The following is an 18,816-nucleotide window of genomic DNA, read 5'->3' as shown; positions in this document are numbered from 1 at the left end:
GGTAGAGAATAAACCCTAGCTCCCAGAATCGTCTCAGAATGGTGTCTCAAGCCCTTTTATATCCCTAAACCCTAGTGTCATTTATTGTGCAAGTTTATGTCGTTTTGGGTCGGGTCTACTTGGATTTGGAGAAGATTTCACGAAGTCACGCAATAGAAAATCGCGATCTGGGTATTTTTGATAGATCAGCTTTGCTTTCGATCGATTGGAGTTCTTCTCGGGAGTCAATATCCATGTGCATCCTACTTAATTAATATTAATTTTTATTTGAATTTTAATACTCAATCATAATTTATTTTAATTTATGAGTATTTTTTTAGTTTTTATTTTATTTTTAAATACTATTTTTTATTGTTAATTTTTATGTTGAAGAACAAAGTATTGTAAAGGTGGTAAAATAATTCTCTTATATATATGTCAATAAAGAAGGGACATAATGGAATAACAGGAATTGTCAAATAAAGAGACAGATGTGATCCTACAACCCACCCAAAAACCGTCAGAGGAACCAGTCATGTAGTGCACCGGAAACAATTATTATGCAATGCAAGACTACAAGTTATAAACAGACTATGAATGCTATAGTCAAATATATCCATGTGCATCTTACTTACAGAATATTTAAGGTGAACCATAAACCTTACGGAAAGTAAACCTGAGAACAATATGAAAATGTTTTGAGGTTTATATCACATAAAGGATTTCATATCCCCTGGTTCAACTATAAGCCTTCATTCGCAGTTGGGGAAAAAGATGAATGCTCAGTTTGGAAAGGTGCTCAAATAAGTTAAGTGGAACCACAAGGAAGCACACTTGAACTGAACACTCATATCCATTTTTTGTGTTAAATTGGGTAGTTGACGTAATCAACGAATTATGTCTATTTTTTGTTGAAACAAAGGATACGTTGAGTTATTTTCATTTAAGGGCATATTAAACATTTCATACAGGAATATAGATGTAAATAAAAGAATTTCTAGAAGTGGTGTAAACATAACACGTTTCGGTGTGTAAAGAAAATTTCTCTTATATTATAAGTTTGTTAAAAATGAAATTACAAATTATTTAATTCTTTTTTGAAAAAAGTGATAAGATAATACTTGCAATTTCTCCATTACATCCACAAGAACAAGAAAATTAATTACAATCCTATATATTTTGAATATATAATAATTAATTAATTATAATTATTACATAGTTTAGATTCTTCAAGACTAATAGAGCATTCTTAACAATTTTTCTATTACACTCCCTATCCTCATATTTGAAGAATACATCAAAAAATAATGATGCAGCAGTTTCCCTAACCTCATTTAAATCTCTACTTCATCGCATTAGGAATTTGGGAGTGACATCGGAGCCTCAGCATGGACATTTACGATTCTTGATGGGATTCTAAGTTCGTTGGACCACAAGTTGATAGTTAATTTAATAACTTTTAAGCTAGAATTTGCATCAAAGGTTGAAAATGTTTTCAAGAGTTTTCAAATAAAGTTGAAAAATGTATTTATGTAAAATTACGTGTTCTATTATGATGTAGTAAATATTTTCATAATTAACTCTAATGCAATTTAATTGTACCAATTTTTTTTAAAAAAATGTTGTACGTTGATAAAATATTTATCATATTATTGTTTAAACTATGTTTTAAATTGTACCATATACAAGAGTCAATTTTAGTTGGTACAATTGAGGGTTGTTAGGTGTATTGTTGTTCGAGGTGGGTTGTACAACCCACTATCGGTTAAGTGTTCGGATATCTTATTTTGAGGGTACACTTTCTTTAAATGAATATTTACTGTGCACAATTGATCTTATGCGTATATCCATACACTTGGTCATCGAATGCTACGATACTCATTTGATCTCGAATTTTTGTCTTGTATTTTTCCTATATCACTATTCCACCCAAAACAATGCATGATAATTTTTTAAATCTTAGATGACAAGAGGATTCAATAATCATGGTGTAGATAAGAAGACCATGTACAATTTAAGAGAAAGGAAAATAGTGTCACATGTCATAGTCATATTGTTAATGCCATGTGGTTGGGTGACATGACGTCAATTATTTAACAAAAATATTAGATAATGACAAGTCAACAGTTCATAACAGATGGAAGAAACTAAACAAATTTGTTACAAAACATAAAATTTATAATTAATTGACATAGATAGAAAATCTATGAATAGTTGGAAAGTTGATCATGTCAAATGTGAAAAGTGATAATTGATTATCAAAGTGGATAAAAAATATTGGAGTTAGAATTATTGTGACATCAGGATACCATATGAATAATTACTTAGTGGACATGTGCCCAAATGCATAACAATTGGCAAGTGACATTATGTCACTCTTATTGCCATCTAAGTTATTTAGGAAATCAATTAACTTGATTTGATTGTTTATTATTAGATACGTGTCTTTGGATGAAGTTGAACATTCTTTCAAATTTTCTTCTACCATAGACAAACCATGCATCTACGTTGAACTATTATGATCTCACGAGGATACAACGAATATATGACTTTCCTCACAATGCTGAGAGTCATTGTGCTAAGAACATCGAAATGGTCGACTGGGATGTATATAGATTGATTTCTTGTTCTTGTTACGAGTTCTGATTTCATGTTGGGTCTAGGTTTCTAATTCTAGAATTCATGAAAGCGCTGCTTACATTCCATGAGATTGCTCCCAATCAATTGATGTCGAATACAGTGAGGTCAATTTTGGCACTTCAATACCTAGCAGAAACATGTGGTATGAAATTTTTTTTGCATGATTTATTAGCTCACTATATGTTGAGGGAGCATGTCATATAGAAGGGTAGGTACGAGCTTGTTTGCAGGGGAGAAACACCTTTGATAGTTGGGCTCCCGATACAGGATGATGGCCGGAAAAGTGCATACTTCTTCGCACGGGAGGAACTAATTTTCAATACTCATGTGACTGTTCTGACTGTGTGGAGGGTAGCAGGTACATTTTTTGATTCTTTATCTTGTATTATATGGGGTTGACTTCATGTTTGACATAATTGTTTGGTTACACAAGTCGTCTTTCCATTTTGGGCGAATAAAATTTAAATTTTATTATTTTTTACTGCTACCTCACATCTTAATTTCTAATCCACCTTAAAATTCTAATTGCTTCACGTGAATTGTACGGGTTTGATTGACATGTTTGCAGCAATTATTTTAATAATGCATTAAAATTCAAAATAACACAATTGTCCTTTTACTTAACTCATTAAACTACAACTGCAATGAATGTATTAAGAAATTCATTATAAGTAGTAAAATTAAGATGATAATTAAATTGGCTATATGCCGCACATTCATATTTGTACCTATGCCATCGTATCATGAAGGGTTGCATTGGATGATTTGGAATCATGGACACTTTCACATAATGATTTTGGTTGACATATCCAATACAAATCACATCTTGTTCTGACATTATTAAAATAATTGTTACAAAACATGTCCATCAAACCCGTAGAATTCACACGAAGCAATCAAAACTTTTAAGTGGATCTGAAATTAGCAATAAAAAAAAATAATTTAAAAAGGTAAAGAGTAATTTATGAGTCTGTATATAGGCTCTCTAAACTCAGATTTCATTGCAAAGAGAGAAAAATGCAAGGCGAGGACAAATATCTAGTCCATGTATGGACTCCCCCATTAACAAGGTGAAATACAAGATTTAACCCAAACAAATATACGCTCGCATCCACACATGGACAATACACTCACAACGAGCTCGGCCCTATGACCTAAAAGCAGGCCATCCATCGGATATGTTCAAAGCAGGACACTTCTTGAAGATGCCCAAAGACCAACTCAAATGTAAGGTCACAAGAGGATAGAAAAAGTAGCGGGAAAAAGTTTGTGGAACACATTAAAGATATCAGAAACATATTAGCCAAATTTGCCACTCCAAACTCTTTATATATTTTTGTGCTGCAAAACAGATGTTTGTTGAGAGCCTCAATGTCATTCCGCCAAAACTTAAAATTGTGAGAAACTTAGACAGAAGGCGAGGATTCTGAGAAAATATAAGTTTACAATGGCGTGGAAAGACTCAGATAGCAAAGCTAAGGAAAATAATGCCATAATTATACTTTAATCTTCATACTCTGTCTCTTCATCCTCATCGTCATTGTTGTCCGTATACCTCCATCCATCCTCGGCATTATCACGGTCTTCCTCAGTTTCCTCACTATCCTCTTCCTCGTAAGTTTCTTCTTTAGGTTGCCATGGTCTTTTAGATACATTAAGCATGGCTGGAGATGGAGTTGAACCCTTGCGTTGTGTGGTTTTCGAAGGAGGCATCTTCAGGTTTGGCTTTGGCCTACTTTTCTGACTTTTTCCATTCCCACGATTCCCAGCATAAGCATCTTGGTCACTGCCTTCATCCATCTCATTATCAGCATTTGGAGGATTCTCAGCATTCTCATCTAACATATGTTCAGGATGTTCCCTCCTCAGATGTAACTTAAGCTTGTATTCATGGATGTATGCCTTATCACATCCTTCGTAAGGACAGGTGTAAGGGCGGTCAGATGATGCAGACCCATAAGCCCCTGTTGAAGGCGGCTTGGGAGTTTTGGACACCTTCTCTGGAGGTGTGGCATATTTCACCACATCCACAGCTGCAGTCTATAAAATGGAAGGTGAAATGAGACTGGTTTCCCAGATACCATAATAACGCAACCCAGAGCTAGCATCATATACAAAATCCACAATATTAAGACAGATGGCTGATTTTTCTTCCTGAAGGAAAAAATAGTGGCTGATAAAAAACACGGGATGTCCATTTAGATTTCCAGATGCAATTCTAAGCACCTTTTGGACATTACATTGTCCAGCTGTTGAAAGAGAAAAAAAAAAAACAACTTCAAATGTCCTCCATAAATGTTTTTTAGAGGCAAGTTCTTTGGGGGAAGGGGGATTGAACTTGTGTCCTCATGAAGCTGTCCTCCACAACTCAATCACTCTACCTGTTAACAATAAATAGCAGCCAATGTATTGTAATTTTATGCCTTATTTCTAACTGCAGAAAAAGGTACCAGGGGAAAATTTATGCTCACTATGCAACCCAAACTGAACTGATGCCAACAAATCCAAATAATTGGAGCTATGAACCTATTTCACACTGCATGGCTGAAATTATTTACAGGATTCTCACTAAATGACAGACAAATTGGAGTTATCACACTCTAGAAACAAATCAAGACACACTAGGATGTCGTCATATCTACAAGGTTTCCATTTCATGAAATTTTACAGGAAGGTTTTTGTGTGGGAAAGGTTGCATTTACTGTAGAAACTTAACAAAAAGTTAAAGAAAAACAAAGGAAATGATTATGGAACTAACCTTGTCATGATGAGCTGAAATGTGGTTCTTCAGCTTGTACTCATGAGCATATCTCTTTCCACAATCAGGATATGGACAAATATGATAGTTTTCCTGTGAATGTGTTTTCATGTGTGACCTCAGGTTGAAATCAAGTGAGAAAGCCTGCAGTAATCATAACTGAAATCAGTCAAATTATGAACACTTGCATGCCGTGCACTTGCGAATTGAAAATGTCTGAAACAATAACAAAAACAATAATAATATAGAAAACTTTCATGAAAATCCAAGCACACCATCTTACGCTTGGCTGAAATTTTGAAAAGTGGTTGGCTAAATTGAGTTTTCTTTCTCAGTTCACTGTGTATCCTATAAGTCGATGAAAAAAAGGGTAATAAGCAAAGACACCACATGAAGCGTGGGGCAGCTGCAAGGCCAAACCCTGACCTTTGATTTCTGAAGAAAGCCCTTTGTTTTTCACTGAAGATGTAAATGACCCTATCTGTTAACCTCTTCGTTGAAACTAATCATTTGGTCTGATTAGACTAATTAGCTTCATTAAAATATAGTACAAAAATGTTTATAATACTTGATATCACGGAGCTATCATTCCCAAACAAGGATGCCGACATGGTTCCCATTCCACCAAGTTTTAATTTAACTGTCTCAATCAAAGCAAGCAGGTAACCTCAACCAACTCAAACAAGCAAGAGACCAACACAAAAGGTTACTTCTTCCATATCAAAATCTTTATGATCTCAAAGAAGAAGAATTTATTAGTTTGAACTCTAACACACAATTCACAAGCAAATCTCAAGACACAGTAACATAAACAAGGAAAAAGACCCTACATATCAAAACTCCATTTGATCTCCCCGCAAACACAAACAAACCTTCAAACATGAAATTGGATTTCACATATCTCATGGTGAAGCTCAAGAGTATGTCAGCATAACTCCTGATCTGACAACACTTACGAAGATTATTTGCGGTAGATTGCCAAATTGGTGCATATGGTACGAGGGAAATCATGTAGATGGTGGCACCTGTAGGGCCGATGTACCAGTCTGAGTAGTTGTGCAGGAACCCACAGGCAATGATGGAAGGAATTCATACCTTCAAATAGTTCCAGCACAAAATCACCAACGAACATATTCAAGGAAGTTTGCATGTTGGCAAGAGCGCTGAGCATGATATATGTGGTGGCCGGGTGTATATAAGTGGGATGTTTGGGTTTTTCTTCACTGAGGGACTTGTTTACAACTTCGAAGATGCAAAGTCTGACAATAAAGCAAAATTTGCAAGGTTCTACAGGGAAATGTTGGAGAAAGGTGTAACTTTGCACCTTCAGAATTTGAGCTTGGGTTTACAAGCTTGACACATACTTCTGAGACATCCAAAAGACAATGACAGAAGCTAGGGTTGTTTGTTTGGAGATGGTGGGCCCTTTATGATTATTATGATGAGCATAATAATCAAGTTAACCGGTCAAGAGGGACCCGCATGTCATTTATAATATTGAACTGAAGTTCACAGAAGGGGCATAGTTGCAGCATCATAAAAGGAACTTTTTCAGAATTCAACGAACAGGGTAGAGCTTTGTCATCACCTCAAAGTTCAGGGGAGAATCTTTACTATTTAGCCCAAAAGGGGCTGCTACAAAAAGGTTTCTCCTTTCAAGACCTCATTCATCCAAAAAACTGCTAAAAGTAATGTTTTCATTAAGTATACTTTAAGACATTTTCAGAATTTAAAAATGTTGGGAAAACAAACATGACAAAACTAAAAACTTCAAAACTTCAGTTTTCCTGCATCCCAAGTAAGAGTCAACTTGATTTTGAGACTTTATCCAATATTGAAAGATGACCAATTGAACGAATTTATTGATCAGAAAAAATTTCTCATTCATCCAAGAGAAAATTTTGCAGAAGCTGCTATAGACTTGGCCAAGATGTGGAACTGAAAAACATAAATGCCAGTTGTTCTTCATCTATTGATTCAGGAATACAAGAAATAAATAACATTTTCATATGTATGGAAATTCAAATATAGCAATATCATCTTTGAATACTAATGCCAATAAAATAACCATGCGAAAACATGAGAAAAGTCTTAACAAAGAATTCATCATGATCACCTTACCACAGCCTTCAACTGGACAGACAAAATCTCTTGCTCCTGTATGGATGAGAAAGTGTCTTTTCAACTTCGAGCTGTCTAAGAATTTCTGCAATATGAAAACAAAAAACATATTCAGAGCCACAATCATGCCTGACAAAAAGGGAAATAATACAGCAAAACTTGAAAGAAAAGAAGAAACAAGTGACAAACCATGAATGCTTTTTCATTATTTAAATTATAAGAAAATAAAGTAAATATTTTGATTTTTTAAAACTCAAGTAAAATACTTATACCTTTCTTGTTGGAATGGAATCCAAGTAATATAAACTAACCATGGATAATTAAAAAAAAAAAGATAAGCTATATCACTAAAGGACTCGATGACATACCTTTCCACAATTTTCATAATGACAAATATATGACCTCTCTCCATGGACATGAGAATGTTTTCTCAAAGCACTAGCATCAATAAAGGTCTTTCCACAGCCTTCATAACTGCAAAGGAAAAGGACTTCAGTTGTTGGTTCTGGCTCTGGTTCTGGCGCTGCTGGTTCTTTTTCTTTCTCTTTCAAGGCCATCAATGTGTTCTCTAAACATTCCACCACAAAGGAAATAATTCAGTGAACTCAATTGAACTTCAACTGAAAATTTTGCTCGAGTAACTTCCTATGCCACTTGTCCATGTCCCCACCCCCTTCACAAAAAAAAAATAGTAATCTAGAAATACAAATACCTAAAACTAACAATAGCATTTTCAAAATACAAAGCACCTTGTTAAATCAAAGTTAGTTTAAGTTGAAATCAAAACAGGGAGATGAAAGATAATAGTGGCAGAAAAGAGAGGTGTAGAGACTAGAGAAAAGAAAGTTTTATTCAGCTGTTTTTGTTATGCCTTAGGTTTAACCAATACATATATAGTCTATCACTTATGACATAAAAAGAAACTAGAAGACTATTACATATAGGAAACTATAACATAAAGGAAACCTAACTCCAACAGTTTACTTACCTTTTCTTCTCCTCACTTTTCTCCCTCTTTTTTTCTTTTTAAACAAAAATTTAGGCCAGATGCTAGAAGGATTTCGAACCTCATTGCTCGCACCTCTCTTATGTAAACAAGGTCTACCAGCGATGCTAATCAAAAGGAATCTTCAGTATATCCACAAGTGGCCCATTAATGCAATAATGATAAAAATATTCTCTTTACATACGACACAAAGTTACAGAAATCTGCCAACACCCTTTTCTCATCATCAGCGAAATGAATCGCAAAAAATAAAGGAAGATGAGAAGACAAGTCCTACATACCGGTCACCCATTTCAAAAGTGAGCACTTTGCACCAGTTGCCACCACGTCTTGAGGCACCCTAACAAGAATAATAGTTGCAACATTATGGCAGTCCAGAAATAAGCTACATGTTACAAAAATTTTAAAATTTAAAAAACAAAACAATTGAAGCACTAAAAAAACCAATTACAGCATAAATGCAACATAATTCATTACCTAAAGCTTGCAAAAAGACAAACATTCACCAAAAATGTAGTCTAATACTGGTAGATTGAGAGTAATTGCTACTTGCTAGAATCCAGGCTTTCTTTGCATGTGTGTGTCTAATGAGTCCTTACCCCCTTTTTTCCCTCTTTTTGACGAGTCCTTACCTTGGAGAATTTCCAAATTATATTTTTTAAAAAAAAATCTAACCTAGGTCTCAATCACGTGGTTGGGGTGCATCAGGGTATTGACCTGGAGCTACTGCATATGCGACTGGGTCACCCGGGTATAGAAGCTATGGATCTACTGTGTATGGATCACTGGCTAAAGCTGGCTTAGATGGGCTTGACTATCTTATAAATGTTTGATTTTTATATTTACATAAAGATAAAATTATGTGTAAGGCACTTTTTTTTTTCAAGAAACAAGGATGAGGTACATGTAGCATACATAAAGCAGAAAGCAAGGTAGACATGGGAGGACAGACAGGCAGAGGAAGGATTCAGACAGCATACAGTTCCTTGGAGGTGAACTGGTATACAATTCTTATCCGATCCTACTGCACCAAAAAGATGTCGCAAAGCTGTTCAAACAGTTAAATTAGGCCATGAGGTTCTTGAATTTGACATTTGGGTGAAGAAATGCAAAGAAAATGAAATATTAATGATTTGGCCTTTGTAGTCATACGCAGATTCAGCTCAGGAGTTCTAGGGTCATACAACACAAAATAACAATAGCAGAATTGAATCCTAAAAACAATGGGATCCCCATAAATCCACCCCACTACAATGTTTCAACTGCTGGTTGGAAAACTAATAACATTTCAGGAACCTAACGCACGAAGAGGCCTTATTTATGAGACTTCTTAAAAGGAACCAAATAAAAGAGAAGGAGCCAAATAAATTATGTTAATTAAGTTCAATTGAAAGTGCAGAAACACACTGCAGCTTACTGATTTAACCAAGGAGAATTCGAGGTTACTAAGACAAGGAATCAAGGGAAACTTGAAGTGTTTAAATTCTCAATTTAGGACAATTTCACCTAATGGAAAGTCCCATGGAGAACCGATGAAAGAAAAGGTAGAATTTCACTTCTTTCTGTGGTCCTTAGCTTCCATCAAACTCAAAACTTAGACATTCAAACCACGATCATTGATGCTTACACAGTTCGAGCATCTCAGCAAAAAAAAAAAAAGTTCTACTATTTTCTCAGCTGAACCCAAATTGAGTTCTCACAACACAAAACACCACAACAAACAGTAAGTAATTAAAAATCAGACAATAGAATTAACAAAATATTCTCTCCTTCTCGACTTTTCTCAGTAACCAAAAAACCTAACTCAACCCTAGAAATTAAAAACTGCATAATTGAGAAGGAGATTGCGACATCAATTGATCAGCAATTTATCAAAAAAAAGTTCAATTGATTACCATTCTTTGAACCATCTAACAGCTGGAGTCTTGGACCTGGGGATAGTGCGCCTCTCGAACATATTGTGAAAGTGATTGTCCATTGCTCCCTTGCTCTCTCTTCGTTTTCCTAATATATTTCAATCCAAACCTTGCCAGTCGTCCATCTCTAAAGTATAGGAGTGCTAATCATGGTGGAGGCTGAACCTGAAAAATCAATGAAGAGAAGGGTGAAGATCTTACGAAAGGGTTTTGCTGTTGGCGGAGCTCGCGTGTCTAAATTGACCGCGAGATATGGCTTTTGGTGCGGACAATTGAGGATGAACCAGAACGGACGGCGTCGAAGGTTAAATTTACTGGGTTGGTTCTTAGTGTAGAGGGGTAAGTATTTATTTTTGGTGTAATTGTGAGGGTTATTTAAAATTGTGAGGGTTATTTAAAGGAGACCCATATTTGTAGTCAACTCAAAATGGAGGCCAATCATGTTTCATATTTTGGCCAATAAAATAGGACAACAAATTTACACCATTTTGCTGGGCTAACAAATCGTATTAGGAGATGTGTTTTGTTGATGTGACAGAGTCAACAAAATATATTGATATAATGGTGTGAATTTACTGGCTTGATTTTTGTGTAATAGAGGTGGGATCTAGTATTGATTTAAAGGTGAAAATATGTTTGTGTATGTTAAAGTGGGTCTTATATTGACAAGGCAAGTGAACTTATGGGCCAACTAATCTCCATGCTAGTATGTTTGGGCCAACATAAAAAGGCCAATAAATTGACTTTGTTGTGTCACATTTTGATGAATATTATTTACACCCCATTTTTTACTAAGTACATCCTATTATAATCTGTTTTTAAATTATTAATGGGGTGTACTTAATCAAAAATGAGGTGCAAATAATGTTCATCCACATTTTTCATCCATGGCCAATCAAAAGTATATCCATGGGCAAACAAAATGCCATTGTTGTAATTGCTCTTGCAATGGTGCAAGTTTTGCTGGGCCAACAAAAATGTATGAGATTTTATGTTTTGCTGATGTGGCTATATTGAGAGACGTGTTTTGCTGATGTGGCTGTATTAGGAGATTGTGTTTTGGTGTAGTTTTGTTGTGGACAACATGGAGGTACGGGATATTGTTGGCCTCCATGTTGGTGGGAAGGAATAATGTATATAAATTTATATTTTGTTGATGTTACTGTATTGCAAGACATGTTTGACTTGACTTTTTGTGTAATAGAGGTAGAATCCAATATTGATTTTTGTTGGTTCAGCAAAACTTGCACCATTGCAAGTGTTAGACCATCCACAGCAGAAACTCTTAACAAAAACTCTAAATTTACAGTAAAAGTACACTTTTCACAAATTTACAGTTTCTCTAATAGTACCACCATACAATAGACACTCTAAACCATACCCTAAATCATTTAAATATTCATTTATATAATCAAATTTTGTTAATTTTTTAAACTCAATTCATTTTACTACTATCATAATATAAAAATCACATTAAAATAATAAACCATTTGAGATTAATATTTTTCTAAACCTAAATATATAATATAAATATTTATTTTATTTTAATATTGGCAAAAGAGTATTTTTCATCTCTCAACTATTGGTCGGGTTTCATTTTCGTCCCTTAACTCTATTTTTTCCCTTTTTTGTCCTCCAACTATAGGAAAGTACAATGTTTATCCCTCGATTAAATTCGGCCATTGAAAAATCCTACGTGGCATCATATTGTTCATCAGATCATGTTTTTCCCAACCTCAATCTCACTTAAAAGGACGAAAATGATACTTTTCAATAGTTGAGGGACGTAAATGAGAGAAAAAAAACTTAGGGACAAAAATGAAACTCGTCCCATAGTTGAGGGACGAAAAGTATCTTTTTGCCATTTAATATTTAACATACCATATTTTATTCTCACATTAGTTTTCCACAGAATATGTCTCTACATATCATATATATGTGTTTATACATATACATACATACATATATATATATATATATATACACACACACACGCTGCATGAGTGTGTGTTTTGTTTCAAAAATATAAAGAAAATCAATATATTAATTTGAAACTAGGACCCACACAAATTAAAAATTATTAAAAACACATCCAATTTGCTACAGCGACACCATAGATCAGTGTCACTGTAGCAAACCAAACATTTAGGGCTTACCCGTTTAGGGTGTTGCGAGGTGTTGGGGAGGGTTGGATTCATCCCGAACACCTCTCAACCCTTGACTGTTTGAGGCGTTCGGGACCGTTGGTACAAACACTTCCCAATCCAACACCCACAACACCTCTCAACCCAACACCCTAAATGGGCAATCCCTTAGATTTTGGTTTACCGTCACTGATGTGAAGAGTTTTTTCACAAAAAGACAAAAATGGAACTCCAAATATAGTGTAGTGTGTGTATACAATCACTGATGTCGATGGCCTTAAGCATTTTTTGTTGGGGCCAACAAAATGTATTGAGATACGTGGTTTGTTTATATGGCTAGGCCAACAAAATATATGGTTTCAATGATAAAAATTTTGCTGACTTGATTTTTGTGTAATAAAGATGGGACACAATATTAATTTTAGTGTAAAATGTGTGTGGATATGTGTTGTGGAGCCATTTGAGAGCAAACATATGGACATGACATTTGTCATGCCCACATCCATGACACAACAAAATTAGGCCAACATAGTGACAATGTTGGAGCATGTAAATTTTTAACGGCCCATTAGAATACCACGTTTTGGAAACTATGCCCCAACAAATAGCACCCATTGTGGTTGCTCTGAAACATTTTTACATGGTCAATTAAACAATGAAGCGAACAAGCCATTAAAAATCAAACATTGTGGTTGCTTGGGACAATGCTAGAGATCCCAAAATATGACTCCCAAAATTCTCCTAAATCTATGTGGAATTAAAATAGTCATTGATTAAAAACACATATGTAGAACCCACTTCACATCCAACACTCCACATTAAATGGGAAACTTTTGGGGGTCTCAAACATTATCCATATAAATGAAGGGTTGGTGAAATTTAAGGATCACTATGTGCAGTGGCGAATTTAGAAAATAAATTAGGGGGGCTTGGTTAGTGATGGAGTTAGAATTTTGTAGTAGGAACCAAAGGGGCACAATGGCAGCGCTCCTGATTTTTTTTTGAGTTATTTATTAAACATAATAAAAAATAAGTAAATATCTATATAGTCATTGATAGTCATTAAATTAGACGTCACAAATTAAAATATAAAAATGTTCAAGATAACAAAAAAACTATCTTTTATGTTGTGTTAGATATCTTTTTTTTGAGAAAAAGTCGAGAATTTCATTAATGAATAGTCGTCACCCCAATGGACCTAGCAAACTCCTTCCCAAAAAGAATCGCCCTAGCTTCAGCATGGAACTCCCCCAGACCCATCTGTCTTCTTCCATAGCCGGACCCAAACACACTTCTAGTCGAATCACGGATAACCACCCTATAACTATATGACTAAGTTGAAAGCGCTACATCACAATTAATGTTGAAGACCCCTTGAGATGGAGGATGCCACAATGCACTATTTGAGTCACCTGAGATGTGCCTAACCTGGGGAGCCCAGAATAGTTCATGGAATTCTTGCCTTGAAGCTTGAACCATCTTTACTAGCTTCACAGGCAAAAGACAAACCTCCTCCTAAATCGCTTTATTGCGATTAACCCAAAGAGACCTGATTGCTGTGAACATGTTAGCTAACCTCTCCCCCTCATAAGTGTAATACAACTGCTTGATAAACTCACGAAAAGTCCACCTATCTTCACCAGGTAAGCATGTAAGCAATCCTAATAATGTCCAACACTCACACGCCATTGTGCAGTCCACCAATATATGCTCAATTGACTCATATGCTATTCCACATACAACACACAAAGGAGAGACACTGACACGTCTACGCACTAGACCCACACGAGTTGGAAGGCTATTTTTGCAAGCACACATAACCAAAGATTTAATCTTATTCTGTATAGGCAAGCCCTAAAGAGTATTCCAGAGTTTCTTATCCATTGGGGAGATAGGGCTTACATCATCTTTCATGCCCAGTGCAACATGGTACGCATTGTGAACAGAGAAACGACTGGACACTGATGAGCCCCATATAGCTAAGTCCCTTGGAGAAGAGGTAGATAGTGAAATTTTACTTATTGCCGCAACTTCCCTTGGTTGGAAAATCTCATTCATCAACTGCATATTCCACCTACCATAAACTACATTGACCAATTCCCTCACCCTGGCCATATTATGTAAAACTCGGCAAGGAGAGGTCACCATACCACCTTGAATCCCTAGAAGTCAAATGATCTCCCCATATAGAAATATTTAACCTATCCCCAACACGCAAATTCAACCCTTGAAGCAAAATCTCTCTTCCCATCAAGAAACTCCTCCAAAGAAAGCTACAAGAATGCCGTACCTGAGCACTCAGAAAAGATCCTATAGGGTAATACTTTGCTCGCATAACCCGTGCCGCAAGCGAGGTGGAATTTTGAATCAATCTCCAACCCTGTTTGGCAAGCAAAGCCTCATTGAAAGAGTTTAGATCTCAAAAACCCAATCCACCTCCAAACTTTGAAGTACACAACTATTTTATATTCAACCAATGAATAGAGCGTTTATCCTCTCTACCCCACAAAAACCTCCTTATAATTCTATTGAACTTTCACAAACAGCTAGAGGAATTTTAAAACAACTCATCATATAGGTCAAAATTGCTTGCATAACTGATTTAATAAGAACATCTTTATCGGCTCTAGAAAGATTTTTGTATCACCACCCACGCACCCTCTGCCACATTCGTTGTCTTAAGTACCCGAATAAACTTTTCTTTGATCGCCCAAACAGAATTGAAACCCCAAGATACATATCAGTTCTCATAATATTTCACACACCCAGAGATTGAGAAATATGTGTTCTAACAATCAGGCTCATATTTGACGAAGGGTCTCCTTGACAAAAACCATGAGTATGGGAGAAAGGACCTTTCAGGGCCCTATTTATCTGAACTGAAAAGGATACAGTTCTCACACATTTCATCACCAAATCAACAAAATTACCTAAGAAACCCATACGTCTCATTTCCCCTTCTAAGTTGTCCCATTCTACCCGATGATGAGTTTTCATCATATCCACTTTGAGAGCCATATATCCAAACTTTCCTTGTCTCTTATTCTGCAAAGTATGGAGGCATTCCTGAGCCACAATAATACTATTAAAAATCTGTTTGCCAGGCACAAACGCACTATGGGTTTCTGAAACTACAGTTGGTAAAACCATCTTCAAACAATTACCCAGGACCTTAGAGATAATTTAATAAAGCACGTTACACAAACTAATTGGCCTATATTTTAAGTTCCTCTATGGAGCCTTTGTTTTGGGAATTGTGGGTGTCAAAAATGATATAGCCCCACATGGTCATGTAACGACAAATCTGGTTGGACTATCTGGGTCCGCGAACCAAACCACTATAGTTAGGCCCGATCTAAAGCCCACCTTGAGGCCCATATATAACTTTTACATCACTCCTAAGTAATGTAACAAGTCATCTGACACCATATCTGACATATCGTCTGACACTTGCTGCTGGTATCTTATGGTCTATTTACTTTACTATGTTCATAGTAACCTTTCCCTAACAAATAGGAACTAGGTTTCAAGACGTCTTTACTGTATTGGCGGCCGTGTAGGGGCGCCAATATAGTAAGGGCGCTGGTACGTACGAGCGCCACTTCAAGGACTACATCTCCTGTAAAGCAGTTTCTGTTAACCCAGTTTACGGCCGACATTTATGGATGTGATAGGTTCATATCCCTAGGTATGACTTTCTTTCATATATGTATCTATTCATTAATTACCTCCTACAATTCTACCCATACTCTTGTCGACACTTATCTTCATCATTTCATATTGTTACTTTATCTTATTATCTATCTATCAACCTTGACACAACCGAAATAATAGACTTTATGTGTACTTCCTTTATGCAAGTTGGTCCAATGAGACAAGTGGAATAAACACACAATTCCCGAGGTTGATCTTCATTCCTCTGTAAGTACCCCCCTCCATCCATATGCGGGGGATCGAGCAATTTCCAACGCAGAGAGTATAAAAAATGGTATTTACCAACCCTTTACAAAATATACTCAGACTAAACACTAAAACCATAGCCGGTCTTCCATCTCCAATAAATACTGACTTGATCGTCGGAGCCTCCATGACCGGCACCACCCAAACCGGTTAAGGAGCTTTTACGGTTGTTCTTGTTGTGACATTTGCAGGATTTAAAGTTGTAGATGAACCCCACAGAGATAGAAGTTGACCTTTCAACGATTTTAGTAATTTGCCCCTACAATTTGGGGAGCCAGATAGGGGTGCTTTTGCAAGCATTTAATCGAAAAAGATTTCACGACAAGTCCCAATTATGGTTGAGACCAACGAAGCCACTAGCAAGCAACTGATGGAATTCATGCAAGCTATGAGAGAAGACATCTCTAAGAATAAAGAGCAAATGAATGCGAGATTAGAGTCAATGACTAGTGATAATGTAGTGCTCCGTGAAGAGATGTTACAACTCAGAAATCAAAACAGTTCCCAAGGTTGGGATCCTGCTTCAATCCAAATTGCACCTTTTCCCCACCTTGAACAAACACCATCTATAGACCCTTTGCCTTACCCTCTAAATACCCAATTCATTTCTGGTACCACCCCGGAGGATATGATGCTTCTACCTCACGAGGTAAGGATCCCGCGACAAAAGAAATCCAGCAGAATGTCAATAGGGATGCTCCTGTAGATTTGACAAATTCCCCGAGAAGTAGGCCTCCACAGCCACCACGTTTTCCCGTTGCACCTTTCACAGGGCCTACTATAGCTTCTGTTGCTCTGGAAGTTATGGCCAAGTAGATTATCGAGTTGAGGGGAGATATAGATAAGTTAACCAAAGCACCTCCCGCCTTGGCCAAAATCAATGCTAATTGCTATATGGGGCCACCGTTTGTCGATAGTATATACCAAACGGATTTGCCGCACAGGTTTAGTGTGCCGGGTATGAAGTTGCACAATGGGACTGATGACCCTGAGGATCATGTGGCCCATTACAAATTGAAGATAGGTGCGATCGCCAGACCGTATGGGATGCATGAGACCTGTATGTGCAAAGGATTCGGATCAACTCTTACTGGTCCTGCTCTGCATTGGTACATTAACTTACCCAACGACAGTATCGCTTCTTTCGAGAAGCTAATCGAGACATTTATGATACAGTTCTCGAGTAGTCGTAAGATCCATAAATGTTCTGATGACTTATATCGATTGCCACAGCTAGTGGGAGAATCCCTCTGTGATTTCTTGGCTAGGTTCAATACGGAGAAGGTATCTATACCCTACTGTGATCCGGAACCTGCTATACAAGTACTCCGGAGTTGTCTTCTCCCAGATGGGGAGTTTTATGAAGAACTCACAAAGTGTGACATAAGGAGCTACGAAGAAGCTCTTATTAAAGCCATTATGTTTGTTCGATGGAAGGAGGATGCAAGGAGAAAACCATCCCATCCCCCCAGAGAAGAGAAACGCGATGATAAGCGTCCTAAGAAGGAGCAATCCACCATTGGCGAACCTAGCAATAATTGGCGCTCCCGCAAGTCTGGAGCATTCGATTACGTAAAAAATTATCCGGAGTATCCCCTCCGGATACATCAAGTCAAGGCTGTGCAAGTTTTGAAGAGGATGGGCAATGAGGTGAAGTGGCCACCCAAGAAAGAAACTGAAGGGTGGAAAGACCCTAAAAAATGGTGTGATTTTCATCAAGATATTTGGCACACCACTTCTGACTGTCGAGGCCTCAGGTATGAGGTGTTATGATATGAGTTTTGATGATGAAGTATGCATTCTATATGTTGATCAAGATATGTGTTCTATGTTTGCTATGCATTCTTAATTATATTCTGAACTTATTTCTATCCTTTAATGCTTTAATTTTCAAGGCTAACAAAGATCAAGACATGAAGCTTTTAATCAAGCTTACAAGTCACTAAGTTTCAGGTTCCAGTTTTCACTATGAATTGTCTTGTTGTTTTGGCCTTTGCTAATCTATCACAAGTTGTCATCCTATAAAGATTAGCTTGCTGAAATTCAGTGAATGAGTGAAACACAAATGCAGAAAAGAAAGATTAGCAGTTGATTTGAAATGACAGCTAGCAAAGCATGCTAAAAATTAAATTATGAAGACTTTTCTAGCACTTATAGACATCACATGATCAAGTTACTGCAAAGAGTTAAAGATAGTTGCAATTGTTGAAAAGAAAAGAGATAAGAAGTCAAAGGTGGCTGTAAAAGAAATGAATGAGATGACATAAGTTGTTGGAATTATTGAAGAGATAA

The 18,816-nt window shown here is 36.4% G+C and overlaps 1 protein-coding gene across 1 annotated transcript; it reads right to left on the bottom strand.

The window, feature by feature from the left end:
• Positions 1–3,905: 3,905 nt before the first annotated feature.
• On the bottom strand, positions 3,906–10,766 carry LOC120003347 (zinc finger transcription factor YY1-like). The gene is made up of 6 exons (XM_038852299.1): positions 10,400–10,766; positions 8,786–8,844; positions 7,867–8,066; positions 7,494–7,583; positions 5,378–5,521; positions 3,906–4,659 (listed from the first exon to the last, which is right to left on the bottom strand). Exons 1-6 carry the CDS (start codon positions 10,480–10,482, stop codon positions 4,123–4,125), a joined length of 1,113 nt encoding a protein of 370 aa, XP_038708227.1. The 5' UTR covers positions 10,483–10,766; the 3' UTR covers positions 3,906–4,122.
• Positions 10,767–18,816: the final 8,050 nt, after the last annotated feature.

Source organism: Tripterygium wilfordii, chromosome 8 (assembly GCF_013401445.1).
Source record: "Tripterygium wilfordii isolate XIE 37 chromosome 8, ASM1340144v1, whole genome shotgun sequence".
Lineage (NCBI taxonomy): Eukaryota > Viridiplantae > Streptophyta > Magnoliopsida > Celastrales > Celastraceae > Tripterygium > Tripterygium wilfordii.
The sequence above is the reverse complement of the archived record's forward strand: the minus strand, read 5'-3'. Positions and strand labels throughout refer to the sequence as shown.